General features: G+C 42.0%; 1 protein-coding gene across 2 annotated transcripts in view; it reads right to left on the bottom strand.

The window, feature by feature from the left end:
* NBAS (NBAS subunit of NRZ tethering complex) overlaps positions 1-23,162 on the bottom strand; it is a 339,195-nt gene that overhangs the window by 71,883 nt on the left and 244,150 nt on the right. For both annotated transcript variants that reach the window (XM_043604496.1, XM_043604497.1), the window contains 2 exons: positions 19,950-20,200; positions 18,522-18,856 (listed from right to left, as the gene is read on the bottom strand). In XM_043604496.1, coding sequence (XP_043460431.1) covers positions 18,522-18,856; positions 19,950-20,200 — 586 coding nt within the window. The remainder of the gene's footprint in view (positions 1-18,521; positions 18,857-19,949; positions 20,201-23,162) is intronic.

The raw sequence follows: 23,162 nt of genomic DNA, 5'->3' as shown, positions 1-23,162 counted from the left end.
CACCCCTCTAAGAGATCTGGGACTGTAAGATGACCTAACGTACGGGGAAATTATTACACTCAAAAATCCATGTTCATTTTCATGCTGCCTTGAATTCCTTGCTCTGTTTTTACCAATGTTTGCCTTGTCTTCCTAGGTCGTTAAGGCCACTGAAAGTGGGGATCACATCCCACATTTCCTTAGGGTTTCCTGCAATGGACCAGCACAGGGCTCACTAACAACAAAAGCAGCCGCAGCAGCAGCATTAGCAACAGTAGCCAACATTAACTTTAATATTTACTGTGCCCAAGCATGGTTCAAATCACTACACTGGTATGAAGTCATTTAGGTAAGGAAGCCTAATATTTGCATTTCATCGTACAGAAACTGCTGAAATGAAAAGGAAAAAAATTCTAGTATATGTTTTATGAACATATAAACCTTATTAAGAATAAAAATAGGCATCTGGCAAGAGGAGAGTCAACCGTAGGGTCAAAGCCAAGGCTCTGTAGTGGGGGTAGGTGTGTCCAAAACATGCAGATTCTAGGGATGGGAGACTTATTAACATTTCAGGAGCTCATAATCAGGGTTACAATGAAAAACTGGGAGAGGCACTTATTAAAATGCTAGGAGGTGGGCAGCAATCGGACGACATTTCCCTGTTTTTCCCACTCTCCTATATGATTACTGCTTCGTACCTTCTCCTGTCTCAAGTCTCCACAGTCCTGGGGTGCCTGGGCATTCAGCCAGTTAAGCATCCGACTCTTGATTTTGGCTCAGGTCACGATCTCACAATTTGTGGGTTCGAGCCCCACATTGGACCCCGCAATGACAGTGAAGAGCCTGCCTGGGATTCTTTCTCTCTCTCTCTCTGCCCCTCTCGTGTACTCTCTCTCTCTCTCAAAATAAACTTAAAAAAAAAATCTCCACAGTCCCTACTTTATACCCATACCGAGTTTTCTTTCTTTGCCTCTTCGCTGAGAAAACAGAAGCAGCGAGAAGCTAATGACTTCCATCTCCTATCACATCTGTGTCCATCGGTTCTGCCTCCCTCTATCTGCTATCATGGGAAGCAGACAGGGATCTTGGCCAAGGCCAACCATTCCATCTGGCCTCTAGGGCCTGTCCAGTCTCACTAATTACAACAGAAATTAGTACCATTTTTTTTCCATTCATTACTATGTCTTTTCCATTAATGAATAGAAAAAAATTTTTATATTAAAAAAAATCTTAAGTCTGCCTGTCAGTGTTGGTTCTTCCTCATCCTCAAGTCCTAATGTTGGAGTGCCCTGCACTCTTTTTTTCTTCTCCACCTACTTGCTCCCGTGGGAATTATACCCAGCCACCTGGCTTTGACTCCTCTCTATATGCTGACAATTCTGAAATGTATTTCTGCGGCCCAGACTTTTCTGTTGACCTCCAGATTCATACTGACAACTTCCTGTCAACAGCCTGACTTGAATAAGAACCACATGGTCCTCTCAATAGATGCAGGGAAAGCACTTGACAAACTACAGCATCCTTTCTTGATTAAAATCCTCAAGAAAGTAGGGATAGAAGGAACGTAACTCAAGATCATAAAAGCCGTATGTGAAAGGCCCACAGCTAATATCATCCTTAATGGGGAAAAACTGAGAGCTTTCCCCCTAAGGTCAGGAACACGACAGGGATGTCCCACTCTTGTTCAACATCGTGTTGAAGTCCTAGCCAAGGCAATCAGACAACAAAAAGAAATAAAAGGCATCCAAAACACTAAGGAAGAAGTCAAACTTCTGCTTTTTGCAGGCGACACAATACTCTACATGGAAAACCGAAAAGATTCCACCAAAAAACTGCTAGACGTGATACTTGAATTCAACAAAGTCGCAGGGTATAAAATCAACGTACAGAAATTAGTGGCATTTCTATACACCAATAATGAAGCAGCAGAAAGAGAAATCAAGGAATCGAACCCATTTAGAACTGCACCGAAAACCATAAAATACCTAGGAATAAACCTAACAGAAGAGGTAAAAGACATCTCTGCTGAAAAACTATAGAAAGTTATGAAAGAAACTGAAGAAGACATAAAAAAATGGAAAAAGATTCCATGCTCCTGGATAGGAAGAACAAATATTGTTAAAATGTCGATACTACCCAAAGCAATCTACACATTCAATGCAATCCCTATCAAAATAACACCAGCATTCCTCATAGGGCTAGAACAAATGATCCTAAAATTGGCATGGAGCCTCCGCTCCCGTTCCTCTCCTCTCTCATCCCCCTTCAGCCACAATGGCCTCCTTGCTCCTCCTCCAGCACATTCCCTGTCAGGACTTTTCACTTCCCCGTCCATCTTACTTTTGCTAACCAAAGAACTTGTTGCCGCCTTACTTCCTTAAGATGTTTGCTTGAATGTTACCTTCTCAGTGAGGTCTTCTTTAACCATCTTATTTTAAATTGCAGCCACCCTGCCCTCCTGAGTCCTTTCCAAGTTTATTTTTCACTTGTACTGATTGCCATCTCACATGTCTGAACTTAATCATCCTTCTTTATTGTCTGGTTTCCACTTGTCCCTAATGAACGGTCCCTAAAGTCCCAGGTGCCTGTCTATTCTGTTCAGTGCTATACAGCCAGCAATGAGAACAATTCCTTATATGCAGTAGGCGCTGATAATGACTTTCCATTGCTGTGTAAAAAATTACCCAATTTTAGAAGCTTATTTATTATCTCATAGTCTCTATAAATCATGAGTCTGAGTGTGGCTCTGGATCAAGGTCTCTCATGAAGTTATGATCAAACCATTGGCCAAGACTGTGGTCTCACGTGATGATAAGGCTGGGTGGCAGGAGGAGATCCACTTCTATGCTTACTCCTGTGGTAACAGTAGCTGTGGTCTCTTGTCAAATGGAGCTCTTCACAACATGGCAGCCACATCCCCCAAGACTAAGTGACCAAGAAGGAAACCACAGTCTTTCTGTAACTGAATTTTATACATGGCATCCCATCATTTTTGCCGTATTCTGTTCATTAGAGGAAAATCAATAAATCCAGCCCATACTCTAGGAGAGGGGATTACACAGGGGATTAAATACTGGGAGGTAGGGATCATTAAGGGCCATCTTACAAGCTGTCTTCCCAAGCACTCGATAAATATTTGTTCAATGAATGAACAAATTAACCAACGATGTACACTTGAAAAAAAGAAGATCCTAAGCCAAATGGGAAAATCAGATTGACTTCTCTAGGAACTTATGGATTTTTTACTCTTAATAAATGGGAAAAGGGCAGGTAGGACAAATAATCAACTTTGGAAGTATAAACACCATGTAAAACCTTTACGAGGGGAGACTTTCTTTAGAGTACTGTGATAAAAGGTCATTTTTCTCAGGACTATCTGTATTTTATTTATATATGAGTAAATTGTGTTATGTTATATCATGTTTCAAAAACTATATTCTCTATCCTTCAAGTATTCTCTGTTCCCATTTATTCTGTGCCGTTGACAGTCATAATGGGAAAAGAAAAACAATTCCTTTTTAAATTTCTTCTTCTATGCTTATCTCCCAAGCTCCTGGTTTGTTTTTTTTTGTTTTTGTTTTTTTTTTTTGCATTTTTGTCAAGATAGGATATGCTTATCGGACTAAACCCTCACCCTTGAAAAGAGAAGGACATAGTTCCTTAAAAGCAAAAACATTCAGGAAGAGGAATGGAAAGATAATGTTCACAATGACAGTAATATGCACAGGCTAGCTGAAAGTCACATGGGAGTGATATGCTCTGCACATTTGAAAATCTGGAAACAATCGTCACTACTGGGCATCATTAACAAACATATGCCTGAAACAGAAGGTCTTCAATAAATGTTGGTTGTGTCTTCCTTTCTACGCAGAGCACTTATTAAATGCTTCAACAGTACTTTTTACATTAAATTATCATTCATCTGTTACACATGCATACATTTGCGCCAATCAGCCACGAGCTTCTCAAGGGCAGTCTTTTATTTACAGCATCTAGAACAATGGCAATGAAAAAGCGCTCACTTAAACATTTCCTCAATGTATCTGGTATGAAAAAAACTCATTCAGTTCAGAATCAAAGGAGTCAAATGATGACTATACCATAACCAGAGATCAATGGGAGAAATACTTACTATGAAATTAAAAAAAAAAAAAAAGAGTTCACATTTAGTCATCTTGTAACACTGAGTAAACATTTTATAATACTCATAGTCGAGCTTAGTATGATTATAAAATAGCAACAGTGAACACCGTAAAATTTGGGGAGGGGACTGACACATAAGTATAACCCATGACCTTTGACAAAGGAGCAGAGGAACTATAACGGGACGAAAGTCTTGTCAACAAATGGTGCTAGAACTGGACATCCACATGCAAAAAAGTGCATCTAGACCCAGATCTTACATCCTACACAAAAATTAACTCAAAATGGACCACAGACCCACCCATAAAACATAAAGCTATAAAACTCCTAAAAGATTACAAAAGAAAAAAAATCTAGATAGCCTTGGATATGGCTGAGAATATGGCTGTGAGTTTTTCAAGAGTACCAAAGGCAAAATGCATGAAAAAAATAATTGATAGCCTGCCTTCATTAAAATTAAAAACTTCTGTTCTGCAAGACAATGTGAAGAGAATGAGAAAAGAGTCACAGAGTGGGAAACATATTTGTAGTAGTCATATTTGGTAAGGGACAGTTCTACAAAATACACAAGGAATTCTTAAAACAATTAAAAAATATTGATTAAAAAATGGGCCAAAAGATCTTAACAGATACCTCGCCAAAGAAGACATAAAGATAGCAAATAAGTACATAAAAAGATGCCTCACATCATGAATCTTCAGGGAAACACAAGTTAAAAGAACAGTGAGATAGCCCTATGCACCCACCAGAATTGTGAGAATGACTTAAAATACGGAACAGAGACAACATCAAATGTTGGGTGAAGGTGTGGAGCAATAGGAACGCTCACCTGTCGCTGGTGGGAATGCAGAATGGTGCAGCTGCCTGGGAAGACAGTTGGGCAGTTTCTTACAAAAGTAAACATACTCCCACCATATAATCCAGTTACTGCTCTCCTTGGTATTTACCAAAAAGAGTTGAAAACTTACGTCCACATAAAAACCTGCACATGAATGTTTATAGCAGCTTGCTTCAAAACCACCAAAACCTGGAGGAGACCAAGATGTCCTTTAACAGGTGAATGGATATATAAACTGTGATACATCCAGACAATGGAATACTGTTCAGGACAAAGAAGAAATAAACTATCAAGTCGTGAAAAGTCAGGGAGGAAACTTAAATGCATATGACCACGTTTAAGAAGCCAATCTGAAAAGATCACATAGTGTGCAATTCTGGAAAAGGCAAAACTATGGAGACAACAGAATGATGTAGTTGCCAGGGATTGAGAGTAGAGGGTGAATAGGCAAAGCACAGATAACTTTTAGGTCAATGAAAATATTCTGTATATTATAACGATGAGTAGATGGGTACACTGTCCACACCCATACAATAAACAACGCCATGAGTGAGACCTAAGGCAGACTACGGACTTTGGGTGATGATGATGTGTCAATGTAGGCTCATCAGCTGTAACAAAAATGTACCTTCTGCTGAGGGATGTTGATAATGGGGGAGGCTGTGCATGGAGGGGGGCAAGTGGCATATGAAAAATCTCTGTACCTTCCTCTCAACTTTGCCGTGAACCTAAAACCGCTCTTAAAAAAAAAAAAGAGTCTTTTTTTTATTTTTTAAACTTTTTTTTTTTTAATGTTTATTTATTTTTGAGAGAGAGAGAGAGAGATTGAGAAAACAGGGAAAGGCAGATAGGGAGACACAGAATCTGAAGCAGGCTCCAGGCTCTGAGCTGTCAGCACAGAGCCCAATGCAGGGCTCAAACCTACAAACCGTGAGATCATGACCTAAGCTGAATTTGAACAGTTAACCAACTCAGCCACCCAGGCGCCCCCCCCACCGAAAAACCAAAGTCTTAAAAAACATAGGAGTATGCCACTTTCCACCTAGAAACAGGAGCTTCAGAAATGCAGTTAGTGCTTCCTAAGACAAATGTGGGTCAAATATCCTTTCAATTTTAAAAATCTTAACAACAGGGGAGCCTGGCCGGTGCCAGTCAGTGAAGCACGCGACTCTTGATCTCAGGGTTGTGAGTTCGAGCCCCACAGTGCGTGTAGAGATTACTTAAAATCTGTTTTAAAAATTATAATAAAAAGATCTTCATTTAATATTCCAATAATTATACATAAAAATCCCTGTGGTTCTTTCTCTCTCTATATATATGAATAAATAAATATATACATATATGCATACATATACACACATCAGAAGTTAGAAACAGGTACGTGTGGTTTATTTTGCTTTAAAATGTTATATATTGAATAAACTAAAATCCATTTACTTACAGATAAAAATATATTTCAGCTTTGAGTTAAATATTTTTTTCATTTTCCCAGTTTGGTTTTAACTTCAGGTTTTTTTTGTTTTGTTTTGTTTTTTCTGTAATCTCTATACCCAATGTGGGGCTCAAACTCACAACCCCAAGATCAAGAGCTGCACGCTCTTCTGACTGAGCCTGTCAGGCACCCCTAACTCCAGTCCTTTTTTAAAACCTTATTATAAAGCCTATAAGGTCTCTAAGCCCTGAGTGTATGTAAAGGTATAGGCAGGCACAATTATGGTTCCCAAAGAGGTCTACACCCTAATCCTTGGAATCTGTGAATATGCTCCTTAGATGGCAAAGAGACTGTGCATATGTGACTAACAATACGGACCTAGAGATGGGAAGACCATCCTTCGTTATCCACACAGGCTCCAATCTCATCACATGGATCCTTAAATGTGAGAACCTTTCCTGGTTTTGGTCAAGACAGGAAGATGGGAAGACAGAAGGGTCAGAGACAGGCTACTGCTGCTGGCTTTGAAGATGGGGACAAGGAGCCCTGAGCCAAGGAATGAGGGCAGACAGCCTCCAGTTATGCATAGGAGAAGGCAAAGAAATGGATTCTCCCCAGAAGCCTCCGGAGACCTTGGTTTCTGCCCACTTCTATCTTAGCCCCGTGAAATCTTCGTCTGGCTTCTACCCTACGGAAGTGTCAGGCAATAAATTTGTATTGTTTATGCCACTAGGCTCCTGGTAATTAGCTACAACAGTGCTAGGAAACTAGACACAGAGAAACCTTCTCTTTTTCTTTTTGTTTTCTTTTTCTTTTTTTTTAAATTTTTTTTTAAGTTTATTTTATTTATTTATTTATTTATTTATTTATTTATTCCAACGTTTTTATTTATTTTTGGGACAGAGAGAGACAGAGCATGAATGGGGGAGGGGCAGAGAGAGAGGGAGACACAGAATCGGAAACAGGCTCCAGGCTCCGAGCCATCAGCCCAGAGCCTGACGCGGGGCTCGAACTCACGGACCGCGAGATCGTGACCTGGCTGAAGTCGGACGCTTAACCGACTGCGCCACCCAGGCGCCCCAAGTTTATTTATTTTTGAGACAGAGAGAGACAGAGCATGAACGGGGGAGGGTCAGAGAGAGAGGGAGACACAGAATCGGAAGCAGGCTCCAGGCTCTGAGCCATCAGCCCAGAGCCCGACGCGGGGCTCGAACCCACGGACCGCAAGATCGTGACCTGAGCTGAAGTCGGACGCCCAACCGACTGAGCCACCCAGGCGCCCCTTTCTTTCTTTTTTTTTAAAGAGGAACACATAAACTGTTGAGGACAAGATGAATCGATGTAAAGTTTTGGATGATATGAGGCATAACTTATTCTATTACCCAAAGAGCAGTCATGAGGAGGGCAGGTGGCTCTACTCCTCAGTAGTTACAGAAAGGAGGGATCAAGAAAGCAGACGTGGAGCCCATATGAGAGAGTAACAAATAAATGGGCCCAGTAAAGGAACAGGTTGCCTCCGAACATAGCGAGTGGGCCCTGCCACATGGGGTAAAGACGATTGTTGGCTGAAGACCTCTAACATGCCGTAGGTAAGACTAGGAATGGCATTCTGGCTCAGCCACTAATTTGCTTCTGACCTTGAACAAAGTACTTAACCGCTGACCTTCAGTTACTCATTTCTAAACTGAGATTGAAGGCTTCATTGCAGGGCTTTCACGATTAGTAGAGATAAGGTGAAATGTCAAGCCAGCACCTGGAACCGATGGTAAACAACCAATGGTGGCTATTATTACCATTATTGTGTAGCGGGGGCAGTGATTTCTGGAGATGAGAGATAACGGCTCAGGTCTTAGAATTTATTATTATTTAGCTGGACATCCATCTCGGTATGTGTGGGAGGAAGAGTCTTCTCCTGCTCTGGAGTGCCTACCTTAGCTGTAAAGCAGAAAGTTCCCTTTGACGCCAAGAAAGTAAATGGTGCTTCCAATCTTTCACTTCTCAAGACAGGAGGAGTGACACCTGGAGCCACAGGGAGAAGAAACTGATGACGGGTGGCTAGTCCTTTTCTTTCCTTTTTGAGACCTGTCTGGCAGCGGGGAGACTACATTTTTCTTCTGCTCTTCTCCTTCCAGTGGTAAACACTTGTGGGTCAGGCCCAGACTCCGGTTCCCAAGAAGCATTATCCGTCCGACACATTCTTGTGACTAATGAGTATCTGAAATGTAACTCGTTGGAACTGATACGTGCTTTAATTTAGGTACACCCTAGATTTCAAAGACCATTAAAAAAAAAAAGGATCAGTGTCTCATTACTATTTTTATACTGATTCCATGTTGAAATGATAATATGTGGGACAATTTCACCTATTTTGTTTCACTTTTTAAAATTTAGCTACTTGAAAACTTCAAATTCCACACGTGGCTCACATCATATTTCTACTGGGCAGCCCTGATCTAGAGGCCACTTCTCTGGGCCCCACAAATAAAACTCAAGTTGGGAGACTGCCCTTCTGAGAGAGCGTATAAGCTCTGCAGCCCTAGAGTGTGCCCGGCAGAGCCGTCTGAAGGCCATCTGAAGGTCTGGCACAGGGAGCGACACGCGGAACCCCGATGTGGAGGGTCGAGCCACGTCTGTCACTCCCAATTTGACCAAAAACAAAGCTGTGATTTCCAACCACCTGATCTGTCTCTTAACTGATCATAACTTGAGAAGAAAGGATGTTATTTCTTGTTCTTTCCCCATCAAACCCCCAAAACATGATTGAAATATTTCTGTTCTCATGAAGTAGCAAAAACATAAACTCCGGGTACACGTACCCAGGGAAGGTAGTGTAAAGGTAGTGGTCCTCTTTAGGTCCAAGGGGGCACGGGCTTCAAAAACATCTCCGTTGATTTCAGCGGAGGGCGGTTTTCGACCAAAATGAAACGTGGGCATGAATGGCAAACTTCCCCAGGAAACTGGTTTCTGAGACACGTGGGACTCTGCAGCAAAATGGCAGCATCAGCCGTGGTGGGATTCGGCTGAGAGGAACGCAGGGCCTAAATGATGCAGCGGGAAGCAGGAAGGCAGGGTGACTACCAACAGGGACACGCAAAGTAAATCCATCTCGGACAGGAGGCAGTACGGATGGGTGGATTTTCCTTCCCGCCTGATGAACGTATGCCACAGTCAACTCCAGACAGGCGACTTTCTCAACCCATCTCCTTGCTTGACTTCACCTGGCATCCTGGCAAAGCTAAATCCGGAGGGGTTCCCGTGTCTACTCTCCTTCCCCCCGTGTCACCGAGCCACTTCTGTGCTCTCCAGCATTCTAGGAAGGTGTGTCTGGATTGAACTGAAACCAGGCCTCTAGAACCATGTTTCGCTTGGCTGTTTCATGGCTGGTTAAGTTGCATGGCTATGGAGCTGATGCTGATATGATTTTATTTTTTTCTATTTTTAAAATGAGATGAAGAACTGCAGGTGGGATTAATGTAACTTCAGATGTGCTGAAGAAGCCCCACTGCTCCAGTGAAAGAAAGTGTATTTTGCTGAAGGAACCTGCGATTACCCAAACACCTAAGTCAGACCTCTTTGGCTACGACGGCAGAAACCAGGGAAAATCATCCGTGGCCCTTACCTTTGTGAACTTAAGAATTTTGTATTTTGATGTAACTGAACTCTAACTAAAAGGGCAAGAGGCTTTGATTTGGGGGATGTCAGTTTTTCCTCTGGGAATTTAAATTGCGACTATTTTACAGTTGCTGACCTGTATTACTTGGTGTATTTTCTATTCTCGCTTAAACTCCTTGTTTCATTTCTGAGGAGTTTTAATTATCAGTCCAGTCGGGCAAAATCTGAGAGGAATTGATGCCTGAATCTGGTGTTCTGTCTACAGGGAGTCAGAAGAGTGTGCTCCTCTGATCTATTTCAGAGCCTTCTGGAGGCAAAGGCCACTACGGGTCTCAGGAAGACATAGCATGAAACTCGTCTGTGTGAGAGGAATGGCCTCGTGAAGTGGGAACACCAGGACCAGGTTCTGAAAGAAGTCGGACTCCTTTCTCCCCTTGTTGGTAACAGCTTTTGCGATTAAGCCTAATCAGGTAAGGGAACAAAAAGCCCACTGCCCGTGCCCCATCCTCCCCTGACAGGGAGAAAACTTCACTCCAAACAACGGACAGGAAACTACAGGAGGAATGTTTGTGGCATCTCTCTCCTTCTCCCTCCATAATCTCCCCCACAGGAGAGGAGCTGACTGGAAGCCATGGGGAGTGTGGCTGCCCCCTGGCTGCGGCCTGGCTGTCCACAGAATGACCTTCTGGAGCAGCTCTCAGGAGTCAAGTTTCACGCAGGTGTAAACGTGACAGAGAGGCCATTGGGCCGCAGACCCAGGCCACACTCTCCAATGCCAGCTGTTCCAACAATAGCTATTAACACTTATTGATTGTGGATGTTTTTGCTTTCAGCTTTCTGAATCCTAAAGTGGGTGTTAGTGAAGTAGAGGAACATATTTAGGCATCACCCTCAAACACTGCAGCAAAGAGACCTCAGAAAAATCACCTTTTCTCTGATCTGATACCCTGGCCTGGGAACACAGTTGAGGGTCTCTTAGGAGACGCCCCCTCATCCAAGCCCTGTCTCCTTTTGGATACATCTCTCGGTCACCTCCCAGAGAACTCCCTGCTGAGCTTGATTAACAACAAAAGATGATGTGCTAATCAAAAAAATTAGAGACTAAACTGTGAAGAAAGAAAACTGATAGTGCACAATTCACAAGTTCAAAGGGTGGTGTAATGGCATTTCTAGGCACACATTCCATCTTGCATTTTCAAATTATTTACAGAATCTCCACATCTGGACACTGATAAGAAATTAATCTCTTTTGGGGCGCCTGGGTGGTGCAGTCGGTTAAGCGTCCGACTTCAGCCAGGTCACGATCTCACGGTCCGTGAGTTCGAGCCCCGCGTCAGGCTCTGGGCTGATGGCTCAGAGCCTGGAGCCTGTTTCCGATTCTGTGTCTCCCTCTCTCTCTGCCCCTCCCCCATTCATGCTCTGTCTCTCTCTGTCCCAAAAATAAATAAACGTTGAAAAAAAAAATTAAAAAAAAAAAAAAGAAATTAATCTCTTTTAAGGAACTGAAAATTTAAGGCAATCCTTTATGCATTCATCAGAACAAATCTTCATGATTCTTATTTATATCATAAATATTTAGGAAGCTGAAATGATCTCTCACATATCAAAGACAGTTGTAGTTTTAAAAACAATAACCTATGACAGTGGTTCTCAAAGTGTGGGTCACAAACCACAAGACTCTATCAAGGAGTCTGCTGAGTCAAAATTATTTTTAGGACTCTAAGACATTATTTATCAGTTTTTACTGTATTGACATTTATAGGTTGGTAAAAAGGCAATGGTGGACAAAAGTGTGGGGTCTTAGCACAAATCAAGGGAGTGGCACGAGACTGGACTAAGAGTCACTGTGTTCTTTGCTGGCAAAGTTTCACTTAAGAGTGTTGTTATTCTTCTTCTTTTTTAATACATATATTTATTTTTATTTATTTATTTAAATTCAAGTTAGTTAACATACAGGGTAGTATTGGTTTCAGGAGGAGAACCCAGTGATTCATCACCTACATAGAACACCCAGTGCTCATCCCAGCAAGTGTCCTCCTAATGCCCATCACCTATTTAGCCCATCTCCCCCCCACTCACCTCCCCTCCATCAACTCTGTTTGTTCTCCGTATTTAAGAGTTTCTTATGATTTGTCTCCCTCTCTGTTTTTATCTTATTTTTTCTTCCCTCCCCCTATGTTCATCTGTTTTTTTCTTTTTTTTTTTAATGTTTATATTTATTTTTGAGACAGAGAGAGACAGAGCATGAGTGGGGGAGGAACAGAGAGACAAGGAGACACAGAATCCAAGCAGGCTCCAGGCTACAAGCTGTCAGCACAGAGCCCAACATGGGACTCGAACTCACGAAGCCTGAGACCGTGACTTGAGCCGAAGTCAGACGCTTAACTGACTGAATTACCCAGGCACCCACATCTGTTTTGTTTCTTAAATTACACATACAAGAATGTTCTTGATGAAGGAGTAAAAATTACTAATATTATTAAGTCTCAAACATGGAGTGCACGGGTTTTTAATATTCTGGGTGAACTGACATATATACACAAAGCATTTCACTGTATACCAAAGCATAATAAGGAAAAAGCATTTGTGTGATGGTTTGATTTATGAACTGAAGTAGTTTCTTTTTGCGTGCATGATCATTTTTGCTTAAAAGAACAACTAATAGAAAACTCTGGTTGTTCAGACCTGGATATTTCACAGACATTTTCTCCAAAGTGAACAAAATGAGCCTGTCACTTCAAGGAAAACGATTCATACTATTTGTTGCCACTGATAAAATTTGAGCTGTCAAGCAAAAAATTAGAATTTTGGAAAACTCGTATCCACCACTGTGAGACTGACAGCTTTCCGATACTTAAAGACTCATCTGCTAAGAGGAGTGCTCATATTAGTACATGTGACTGTCGATACTGCATAATGCAATTTATCAACATCTGGTTGATCTGCATAACTCAACGGATCACGATTTTCCAAAGGCCTAACGCGTTATATTACAAGCCACACATGGGTAAAAGATACACCCAGAGTGCAACATAGACCAGTGGTCTTAATGTAACAGAGTACAAAGGGTTCAACGATATGGTTTTAGATTCCACACTGCAATTGGCCTTTAAAAAATCTACCACTTGTGGAGTTTCAGTGTAGGATCAAAGGAGAGCACGCCAACTCATAGGCTATGAAAGCACTCCTCCCTTTCCAACCTCGCATCTGTGTGAGGCTGGGTTTTCTTCATTTACTTCAACCCAAACAACAAAAACTGAAGGCATAAACGCGAGAATCTAGCTGTGTTCTCTTAAGTGAGACATGTAAATATAAAATAATGTTAGTCTTTCATTAATCTTTTTTCTTTTGGAAGCAGTTATTTTCCATTAACATATGCTATTCATGTCAACCCACGTAATGGGTCTATTATTGGTAGTTATAAGCGAATTAAATAAATATTTCTAAAATTTCTTCATTTCAATTTCTAACATGATAAATATCTATAGCTATATCCTCAATAAACAAACTCTTTTTACAGTTTTCAATAATTTTTAAGAATGTTAAGGCACTCAGATCAAAAGGTTTTACCATCACCAGTTTTGATAATAACTGTTTAAACAACACTGAAGGAGTTCCTACTTCATACTGTGCTAGGAACTGGAGAAGTAGATAAAAGGCAGCATCCCTAGCCTCAAAGAATTTCTAATTTCATGAAGAGTGTAATTCTCAATTATAACAATTTTACTGTAAAAAAGAAAAAAAAAACATTTCAACTTTCTTAGGAATGTATTTACATCTTGATGTTCTCAATGGCAACTAACCTTGTATATGGCACACAGCTGATATCTAAATACTTAGTGATTCAGTCTGAATCTACATAATATGCATTTGATTTGTGCATCAGAAAGTCCTGTATCTGCCACATACTTAGGAACTGGGCATTGCCTAAGCATTTTTACATAGGATTCAGACACTGACTGCTCTTTAAGGTGACAAAGGTGCTCCGTCCTTAGTGAAAAGACCCTGAAGTTACAGCAACAGTGCAGCCTTCCACTGAGACAAACCTTAGGAAATAAATTTTATTTTTAGGTCATATCATGGTTTTTAATGGTTTTTAATCTTCCAGATTTTATATCAAATAGTCTGGATAACAGGATGAGGGAAGAAACGGTAGCTTATTTCAGGAACAATCATAACATGAAAAAGAGATTCCCTTATGCTGTTTCCATAGCTCTAGAAGGCAGAACCGAAAGGTGGAAACTATAAGGAGCCTGAAAAAAAATGTGGTTTTACACACACACACACACACACACACACACACACACACACACACACACGGGGCAGTAACTTAATTATCAATAGGTATGATGCTTGAGGGTCAGAGGTCAGACCTATTTTTCTATTTTCCCCCACTCTACCCCAAAGGAGACAGCATGTTTCCATCAGAAACAAATGGTGGGAGTTGAAACAGAGAGTGCAACCAGGGTGGGGTGAGAGTGGTCAATGTCCATCCAACTTCAAGTTGAGAAGCACCTGGCAGGAGGCAGAAGGCCTGTGTTAGTTCTGTGATTACCTGGGGCTCTTAAAGTAGGGTCCTAGCAAGCTCCTGGGCAGCAGTTCGTAAGTGAGCAGAGGATTTCTCACGTCGTCACTTAAGGATGCAACCCTCCCCGCCATTCCCAGTGCGTGGGGGTATAAAAGGCTGGGAGTAAGGAGAAGGCTGAGGTCGCACCTAAGTCCCGTCTTAGCACATCACATCTGAACCAAGCACACAGTGTTTTGACCCCAACTGCAGCTTCTTTGATCATTTTCCTGGATTTCTAACCCACTAACTTGCTCTCTGTCCCTTCTACAAAATGTATCTAATTGCTCAACCGGAAAAGCAATAGGAAAGCAACTCTTACCTGACTCCACAAAAAAACAAACAATTTGGATTTGCAGCAAATGAACTTTAAACATTTGTGTTCTCTGAAGCTTCTGCATATTCATCACTTCAAATGTCATGAAAATTCAATCTCTGCCTATATGACATAATACCACTTTGTGCATATTTTCCCCAGAATTTCCACGAATTCTGCCAATGCAAATGGCAACTGAATGACAATGATCTCGAAGGCAAACAGCCCTCTCTGGCTTATTTTGTCGGGGGAAGGGTACAAAGTGCAGGCTTCTGGACCCTCCTGTCTGAATTCTAGCACCTATACAACAGCTTCGTGCTCTTGTCCCGCACTCTAGAACTAGCTCACCAGTTCCTTCCACAGTTCGGTTTGGAATTAAACGTGGGTACACATTTGAAACCCGCACACCACATGTGAGCAGTACAGACTTATTTTACATTTTTAACATCATGTACGAGCTGTGGGAACATCTGGTGTTTTGCAAATTTGGCCAAATCCAGCTGCACTTCCTTTTCCAAACGTGTCCTCGGACATGTAAGGGTTGTATTTCAATTTGAATTTCTCTCGCTCTCTGTCTCTGTCTCTCTCTCTCTGGCACAGTACTGTGGGACTTCAAGCAAGCACCGTACCTAAACTTTATACTTTTCCTCTCTCAAAGGAAAACTGAAAGCTTGCCAATTAATAACATGAGGAAAAACAGCTAGACCAAAGATGTAAAATTAATTTTAAATGCTTCTCTCTCATTTTCCTATAGCTTGCCTCAGTAGAAAACCATCTCTTTTTTTTATATTTATTTAAGCAATCTCTATCCCCAATGTGGGGCTCAAACCCATAACCCCAAGATCAAGAGTCACATGCTCTTTCCTACTGAACCAGCCAGGTGCCCCGAGATAGTTGACTACACAAGGGTATCTTGCTAAGGATGACACCATCTGAATGGAGAGAAAGCAATGCCATAGTTATTGACTCACTCTTTACTGGGTCAGCCAGACATGTTCTCCTCAGGAAAAGTGCACATGTGTGCACAAACAATTGGGTCATACGTTTTCAGGTGGTTGGAGAATGTGCTGTAACCGAAAATCATCGGACTTGAAACTTCATAAATAACAGCTCAAATTCGGAGTGGATTCTATGTCCATGTCTTACGTTTAATCCTGAGTAAATCACTGCTGCTGGAAATCTAGACTCATCTGTCCCCTTCCATACACACACTCGCAATTAGCACATGGCCTCGGCGATGGCATGCTACTCTTTGTCCTGCCCTCACATAAAGCGTTGAAAACCCACATCAGGCTGAGGGGAAAGAAACGGCCTTAGAGCGAACCCCCCCCAGCCCCCCCACCCCCCCCATCTTCCTGGCTTCCTGTCTGGTCTGTTTGCTTGTCCAGCTCCTGTAGCCAGTTCATGGTCCCACCTCTGGAGCCTTTTCCTTGCACCTCAACTCCCCACTTGGTTCCTTCCCTTCCCTACATGTGTACTTCCTTGGACTCCAACCCTCTTCTCGTTCCGGGAGATTCCAAACCCACGTTTGCCGGACTCTTGCCTTTTTCCCATACTTGCCAGGTTCCTGCCCACCCTTCTTTGTTCAGACTCAGCCCTGCTCCGGGCACATCCCAGGACAGGCTACTCCACTTGGACTGAATGTCCCTGGGGTTCTCTAGGCCCTGCTCCCCTACAGCTCCTACAATGGCCCCAGGCCCTTGACTCTAGCTGCTGGTTCCAGGGCTCCTCACATACAGTACAGTTCGGGGGTTAAGAGCAAGGACTCTGGAAAAAAGCCTTCTCGACTTCACACTGTGGCTCCTCTATTACCAAATTAACTTTGTAGGCCTCACTTTCCTCACCTGTCAAAATGGGGGTAATAATATATCTGTACCACAGATTACTCAGCCACAAGGAGGGAGAGGTCTACCAGATTCCTTAGTCTAAACCACAGAGGTATTAAGTTGCTGGTTCAAAGTTCAAAACCAGGTTCAAAGGACTTGAAACACGTACTCTTTTCAAATATATGAGGCTATCCTCCTTTAAAATCATTTTTAGTTGCTTCCTTGGAAACAACAAAAACGATCATTTCCTTTTCGTAGCAGTGCTTGTAAAATTTCTTTATTTTAATGTTTGTTTATTTTTGAGAGAGAAAGAGAGAAAATGTGAGCAGGGGAGGGGCACAGAGAGGGAGACGCAGAATCCAAAGCAGGCTCCAGGCTCTGAGCTGTCAGCACAGAGCCCAATATGGGGCTCGAACTTGCAAACCGTGAGATCATGACCTGAGCTGAAGTCGGACGCTTAACCAACTGAGCCACCCAGGCGTCCCTGCAGTGCTTGCAAAATTTAAAACCAAGTTATTAACTAAAGTGCTTGAGTTCTAATAGTCAGTGATGAAGTCCTTGGTTCCATCCACAACTGTTAATCGAATAAGTTAGTTAGAACTAGAATTCCCCACAGATGTTTGAACCTCTACCTGTATCAACATCCAAATGAATGACTTGAATTCTTAGCCTTTACACTAAATTTTCAGGCTAATATGAGCCATGTGAAAAATACTTGTAATATAAAAAAAAAAAAAAAAAAAAGGAATGCATCTCCAAAAGAGATTCAAAAGAACTGTATCTCCAAAACTCTCTTTTTTCCAAAAGAAAAAAAAAAAAAGTACTCGCAATAGTGGGGCACCTGGATGGTTCAGTCTTAAGTGTCCGACTCTTGATTTCTGCTCAGGTCTTGATCTCACGGTTCGTGGGATCGAGCCCTGCATCAGGCTTGGGATTCTCTCTCTCCCTCTCTATCTGTCCCTACCCTGCTCACTCTCACTCTCAAAATAAGTAAACTTTAAAAAAAAAAAGTTTAAAAATACTTGTGATAGGGTACTGGGCAGACTTGCCAGCTTGGAGACGGGGAGAGCAGCAGCAAAGACCGTCAAGCAGAGGAGGAAAAAAGTTCCAAAGGCAACAGAACTCAGCAGTTGAGACCAGAGGTGGGAGGTGTTTTCGGGAGAGACATTCCCCGCCACCAAACAGCGAGAATTTTGTTTTACAGTAAGGTCCCGAGACGGCAGGAAGAGAAGGAGAAGGACTCACGTTATTTACTCTGTATGAAACTAGGTATTGTTGAAGGATCCAGAGCAGGAATTGGGAGTCCAGTTAAAGGCGCTCAGACCTAAGCGTGGAGCAGACATTAGAAAATGTCTACAGAGACTTCTGTGGATAATTCTATCACCAAGTCATACACTACATGGAATTCATGCAAAAATTTTTAGGGGCTCGATTTCACCACAGCTGAGCTGTCGGCCTGCCACTGAAAGCAGGTAATGTGGGTGGGGCACTGGACGTGCTTCCCGCTTCGCAACTGGAAAGAACAAGGTGGCGTATTCACTGTGACACAGGAGAACCGTAACGTGTACAAGACGCACACGTGAATCAGAAAGAGTCAAGTCAGATTTAGACTACTTGCACATCTGTGACAGAGGAAAACGATTTCCCAATTAGAACATCTCGCCATCTCGCGCTTAGCAAGAAACGAAAACGCCAAACACGTTAAGTATTCTCCATCCCAAGAACGGAAATAAAAACAATCTACTGGATTTAAGAGCCATTTTGGTTTCTTCTACAGCATTCAATGCACTTTCAACGATCTTTTCAGTTACCTTGGTCACAGCTTTCGGAGAAAATGTAATGGCATCCACCACCGTGAGGAGGTCGCCCGGGTGGAGGCGATCAAAGTACTTCACGCAGACGTCATAGGCGCGGAGCCACTCGGGTGAGGACTCCGGGACTTGTTTAATGAGGTGCGGGTCTCCAGTCCAGAACAGCTTCTGCAGCCAGATGGCGTACAGAGAGCTCGGGGAAAGCATGTGTCCATCCTTTGCGGGGATTTTGGGAACAAGTTTGGAAATAGATAAGATATTTTGACTTGAAAGAACTGGCTCCAGGGCTTCAAGAGGATTCGCGCTGTCATCGGTCAGCTTTTTGTAATTAAGACCTAATGGAACGAAAAGAAAAAAAGGGAGTGGGTTCTTTCCAACATAAACATACAGGAGCTTTCACACACACACACACACACACACACACACACACACACGCACACACACAGCCCTCTGGACTGCTGAAGGGAAAATTTTATCTACCAATTTATAGCAGATATTCTGTCGATTACAGAGATCAGAAGATGTGAGCTCCTGTCCCAGCCTGCGAGGCGGTCAGCTGTGCGGTCCTCCACAGGCCACCCGCTTCCGCGTGCCTCAGGTTTCCTGGCGTGCACGCTGGAGAGGGCTTATCCTCTGGCTTCCTCCATCCTTCTACGTCCTTCCACGGCACCTATATTTCCTTTGACCAGCATGCTCATCGCACTGCATTCTATTTCCCCATAGTTCGTCTGCCATCCCATCAACTACCTGCAGGCAGGGATGCAATTTTGCTCCTTTTCTTGCATCTGGTCCAGCTTCTAATTTGGTTACTCGGTAAACCACTGACAGACTGAAATAAATTCTCACAACTGTTTTAAGTATTGAATAGAATATAGATTTCAAAGTAAATTATAAAGTATCATACAGACTGGAGAGGTATTAATGTGTTTAATGTCTTCGTTAGGAGCTTAGAGAGACAGGGATACCATTCTAAAGACTGCCACCATTTATCAAAGGTGCAAATGCTCTTATTTTAAGGGTTTCACACATCCTTAAAACACAGTCTCCAGTGAGGTGAAATTCGGCCAAATTGCCAAATGTGAAGTGTCTCAGCCCTGTCCTTTCTATAGATAAAATAGAACCACTGGGAGTAGGGAACAGACCTCTGGAGGATTAGTCAAAAACTCCAGATCTCAGCACCAGGCCTACTGTAAGACAAAGTCAATGTGTGACTTTCCATAGGTCTCTTATAGTTTCTTTGGTATTTAATTCCTTAAACACAGTAAGTAAAGGAGTTGCAAAGATAATAACTAAAGTCAATTAGCATCAGATCCTGTGATTTCTGATCTCTGCCAGTCACAAAATGCACAAACATGACTGTGCACAAAAAAAATTAATTCCTGGCTTTAGTTTAAAGAATGAGTTCAAGCAGGGAAAGGATCGTCTTACCTGCAGCAACGACCTTAAATTTCTTCAGCAGCTGAATGTGCGTTTCTGGCTTAATGGCATATTGTGCCAAATCTGCACAGCCACAGCTTTCCAGAAGAGAGAAATAATATAGCAACCTTTCGTGATCAAAGCCACCTATAGCAGGGTAAATATACTTGACCATGTGCTTGTGAAAGGCTTCAGGATCAGTCTTCAAAGTCTCAAAGAGATGAAGGGCTTGGGCTCGATTTTCAATTTCTACTGTGGACAAACTGAAATTAAGGAGAAAGAAATTGTGTTAAGATTTGGTCCCTTTAGTAAACAATTTGTTGTTGCTTTTTTCCCCCCTGACTGAAAAAGACAGGCTGCTTCTTACAAGTCCCTTCTTCTTGTCAATCAATTTCAGCAAACCACCAGAATGTGGGCTGTTTATATAAGGGCAAATAGGAGTGTTAAATGCTTACTGTTATACAATTTTCACGTTCTCTCATATGGGTCACAGCAACCCTGTGAAGTAGGGTTCACATTCCTTCAGATGGGAGAGTCACCCAACGCTTAACATCCAGGAGATGAACCCAGACTTGTCAGCTTCCGTTATGCATTATTTATTCATGTCACAAGAAACACTTAAAATCTGAGCTTCATTATAGAAATGTAAACAACCTTATTATTTCAGGAATTTAGGAAATGGTGGGGGAGAAGAAACAACTCCAACTTTGAGGCATATAAGTTTTACACCCAAGAGCCCCGAACTGCTATGCAACACACCCAAATTTGATACTGTGTTCAAAGAGAATTAAAATGGGAAAGAACAGATATGTTCACTTGACTTATCTGTGGTAATGAATGCCATTAGAATGAGCACACTTCTTGGTATTTTCACCATGATTTAGAGGTCTTTATAATGTAATAAAAAAAAGGTCATTTAAGGTTAAAGTACTGCAAACAATTTTTAAGGAGTCTTAGTTTGGTCAATCAGTTTTTATTTCTGGGGGTAAAGGGGAAGACTTAATTTTGGTCTTGGCTTCTCCCCGGACAGAACATAATGCCTCCAGCCCGGTGTAACCCTGATGCCCCGTGCAGAGTAAGTCAGCACTCATAGAAATGTCCAGTCTCCGGGGCATTCAGCAGTAGCATACAAAGGATGCGAGGGGTGCCAGAGAGACTTCTGGTGGAATCAAAGTTAGATCACATACAATTGAAAAGCAGCATCTCTGAAATATGATGCCCTATTTAATGGAATCCCACTTTTAGGAAATGCCAAGACATGTTTTTTGGTTTAAGGACATAAAGTTAATACAAATTATGTTTTGAAATTTTTATAAGGGTGTGATGATACTTGGGATACCAGCAGCAATCCATAAAGTGAAAATATCAAGTAATTTTTTTAAATACTCTTTTAACTGTCACTTCTCGAGAAACTGTTTTTCTATTAAGACATAGTTCAAACATCTATACAAATGTCCCCGAATGCCTCCTCTGAGCACCCTTCTCTTCTAGCACTCATAACGTGCTGTAACTTTTCATTACCTTGTCTGTCTCCCTCACTAGGCTATGTACCACTTGATGGAAAAGATGATACCAGATCTTCATCTTTAGTTTCTCAGTTCCAAACACCAGTGTGTGGTAAAAAGGAAACATTCAACATGTGTCTTATGAATGCCAAACAGATGGGTGGATGAGCAAAACGTAGGTGTCCTCCAGGGACCAGGCACCCTGCTCATCGTGGGGGGAGAGTATAAAGATTTACAACAGGGGCGCCTGGGTGGCTGAGTCGGTGAAGCATCCAACTGTTGCTTTCAGCTCAGGTTATGATCTCACGGCTCCTGGGTTTGAGCCACACTTCCAGCGTGGAGCTTGGCTGGGATTCTCTCTCTCTCCCTGTCTCTCAAAGTAAATAAATAAACTTAAAAGAAAAAAAAAAAAAGATTGACAACACAGAGCTCTATCCAGCAGTTTGAAAAGCTAGTTGAGTTCTAAATACTTAAGAGTTAAACCACAATGCAAAATAATGATAAGGACAAAGGCCACACAACCATATTCTAATTAACAGTAGGATCCCTAAAGCTGTATCTTGAGAGGAGGTAAATGTCAATGTTAACAGAAGGCTTACTGAAGGAAGCACTTGAGCTTGGCACTGAAAAAAGGAATGAAGCAAAGAGAGTTTAACAGAGGTATCGAGACAAGAAAGCACAAGGTCTGTACAACAAATGAGTATAAACGAATGGCTGGTCAGAAAGCAACCTTGATAGTATCACTATTCAAAGTATGCAATGTCACCTCTGAAATATACTGTACGCGCCGTCATGTATGAACGCAATTCACAGAATTTCTGATGTTTCTGCATAATTTGTAAAACGAAGTCTGCAGTAAACAGCAAACCGTGTAACCCCATGAAGACAGGTCATACGGATGAAAACTTCCAGGCAGAACAGCATGCCGATGGAGGGGGGAAGGGAACACACGTGCACTTCTTAGGCTGATTCCTAAGCAAGGCAAGTGAAATCTAAGTAATTACCAACCTACAGACGAGAAACTGCCATCAGAGAGGTTAAGCGACCTGCTTAAGACAAAGGGTCCACATCTGTTTGGACTTGGCGTGTGTTCTGCTCAGCTCATCACAAAGTAGCCTTTGACTAATGAAGGTCAAGTGTCTGCAGTACCAACCATGTCAAAAACAGGAGTTTTTCTGTAATGAACATTAGTTCTCTCTCCCAGCGGCAATACTCTCAAAGAGTTCTCCTGTCATACTTCATTCTTAACACCCTGATAAACAGAATACTTGAGATAGACTCATCTACAAAGTGGCCAGTGATTAAGCCCTAACAGTTTTAGTTCACTGGTGATTGGCTTCATTCTGAATATAGTCTCTCCTAACCAACACGACTTTCCCCTTTGCCCACCCACTTATTCTTCTGTGCCTACAATTCGGTTTGTCTGATGTGCAATTTTACCTACTTATCTTGTCAAGAGAGATCTGGAATACCTTTAGTGATACATGATTAAATGCCAAAACCTGCCTCTTCAGTAAATTACAATGTGCTAAGATCTTTTATAGACGCCAGTAATCAATAACCCATTTTAACAGTTTCCATTGAAAGAAGCTGTTATCTTCCCTTTGGAACAAGAAATGAAAACTCTGCTTGGAAAACAATTCCAAAGAACCCACATTCAAGAGAATAGGAAGAAATACCATGAAACCACTATGGACTTTTCACTAATCAAATTAATGAT

The sequence above is a fragment of the Prionailurus bengalensis genome, chromosome A3 (genome assembly GCF_016509475.1).
Source record: "Prionailurus bengalensis isolate Pbe53 chromosome A3, Fcat_Pben_1.1_paternal_pri, whole genome shotgun sequence".
In the NCBI taxonomy this organism is placed as follows: Eukaryota; Metazoa; Chordata; class Mammalia; order Carnivora; family Felidae; genus Prionailurus; species Prionailurus bengalensis.
The sequence above is the reverse complement of the archived record's forward strand: the minus strand, read 5'-3'. Positions and strand labels throughout refer to the sequence as shown.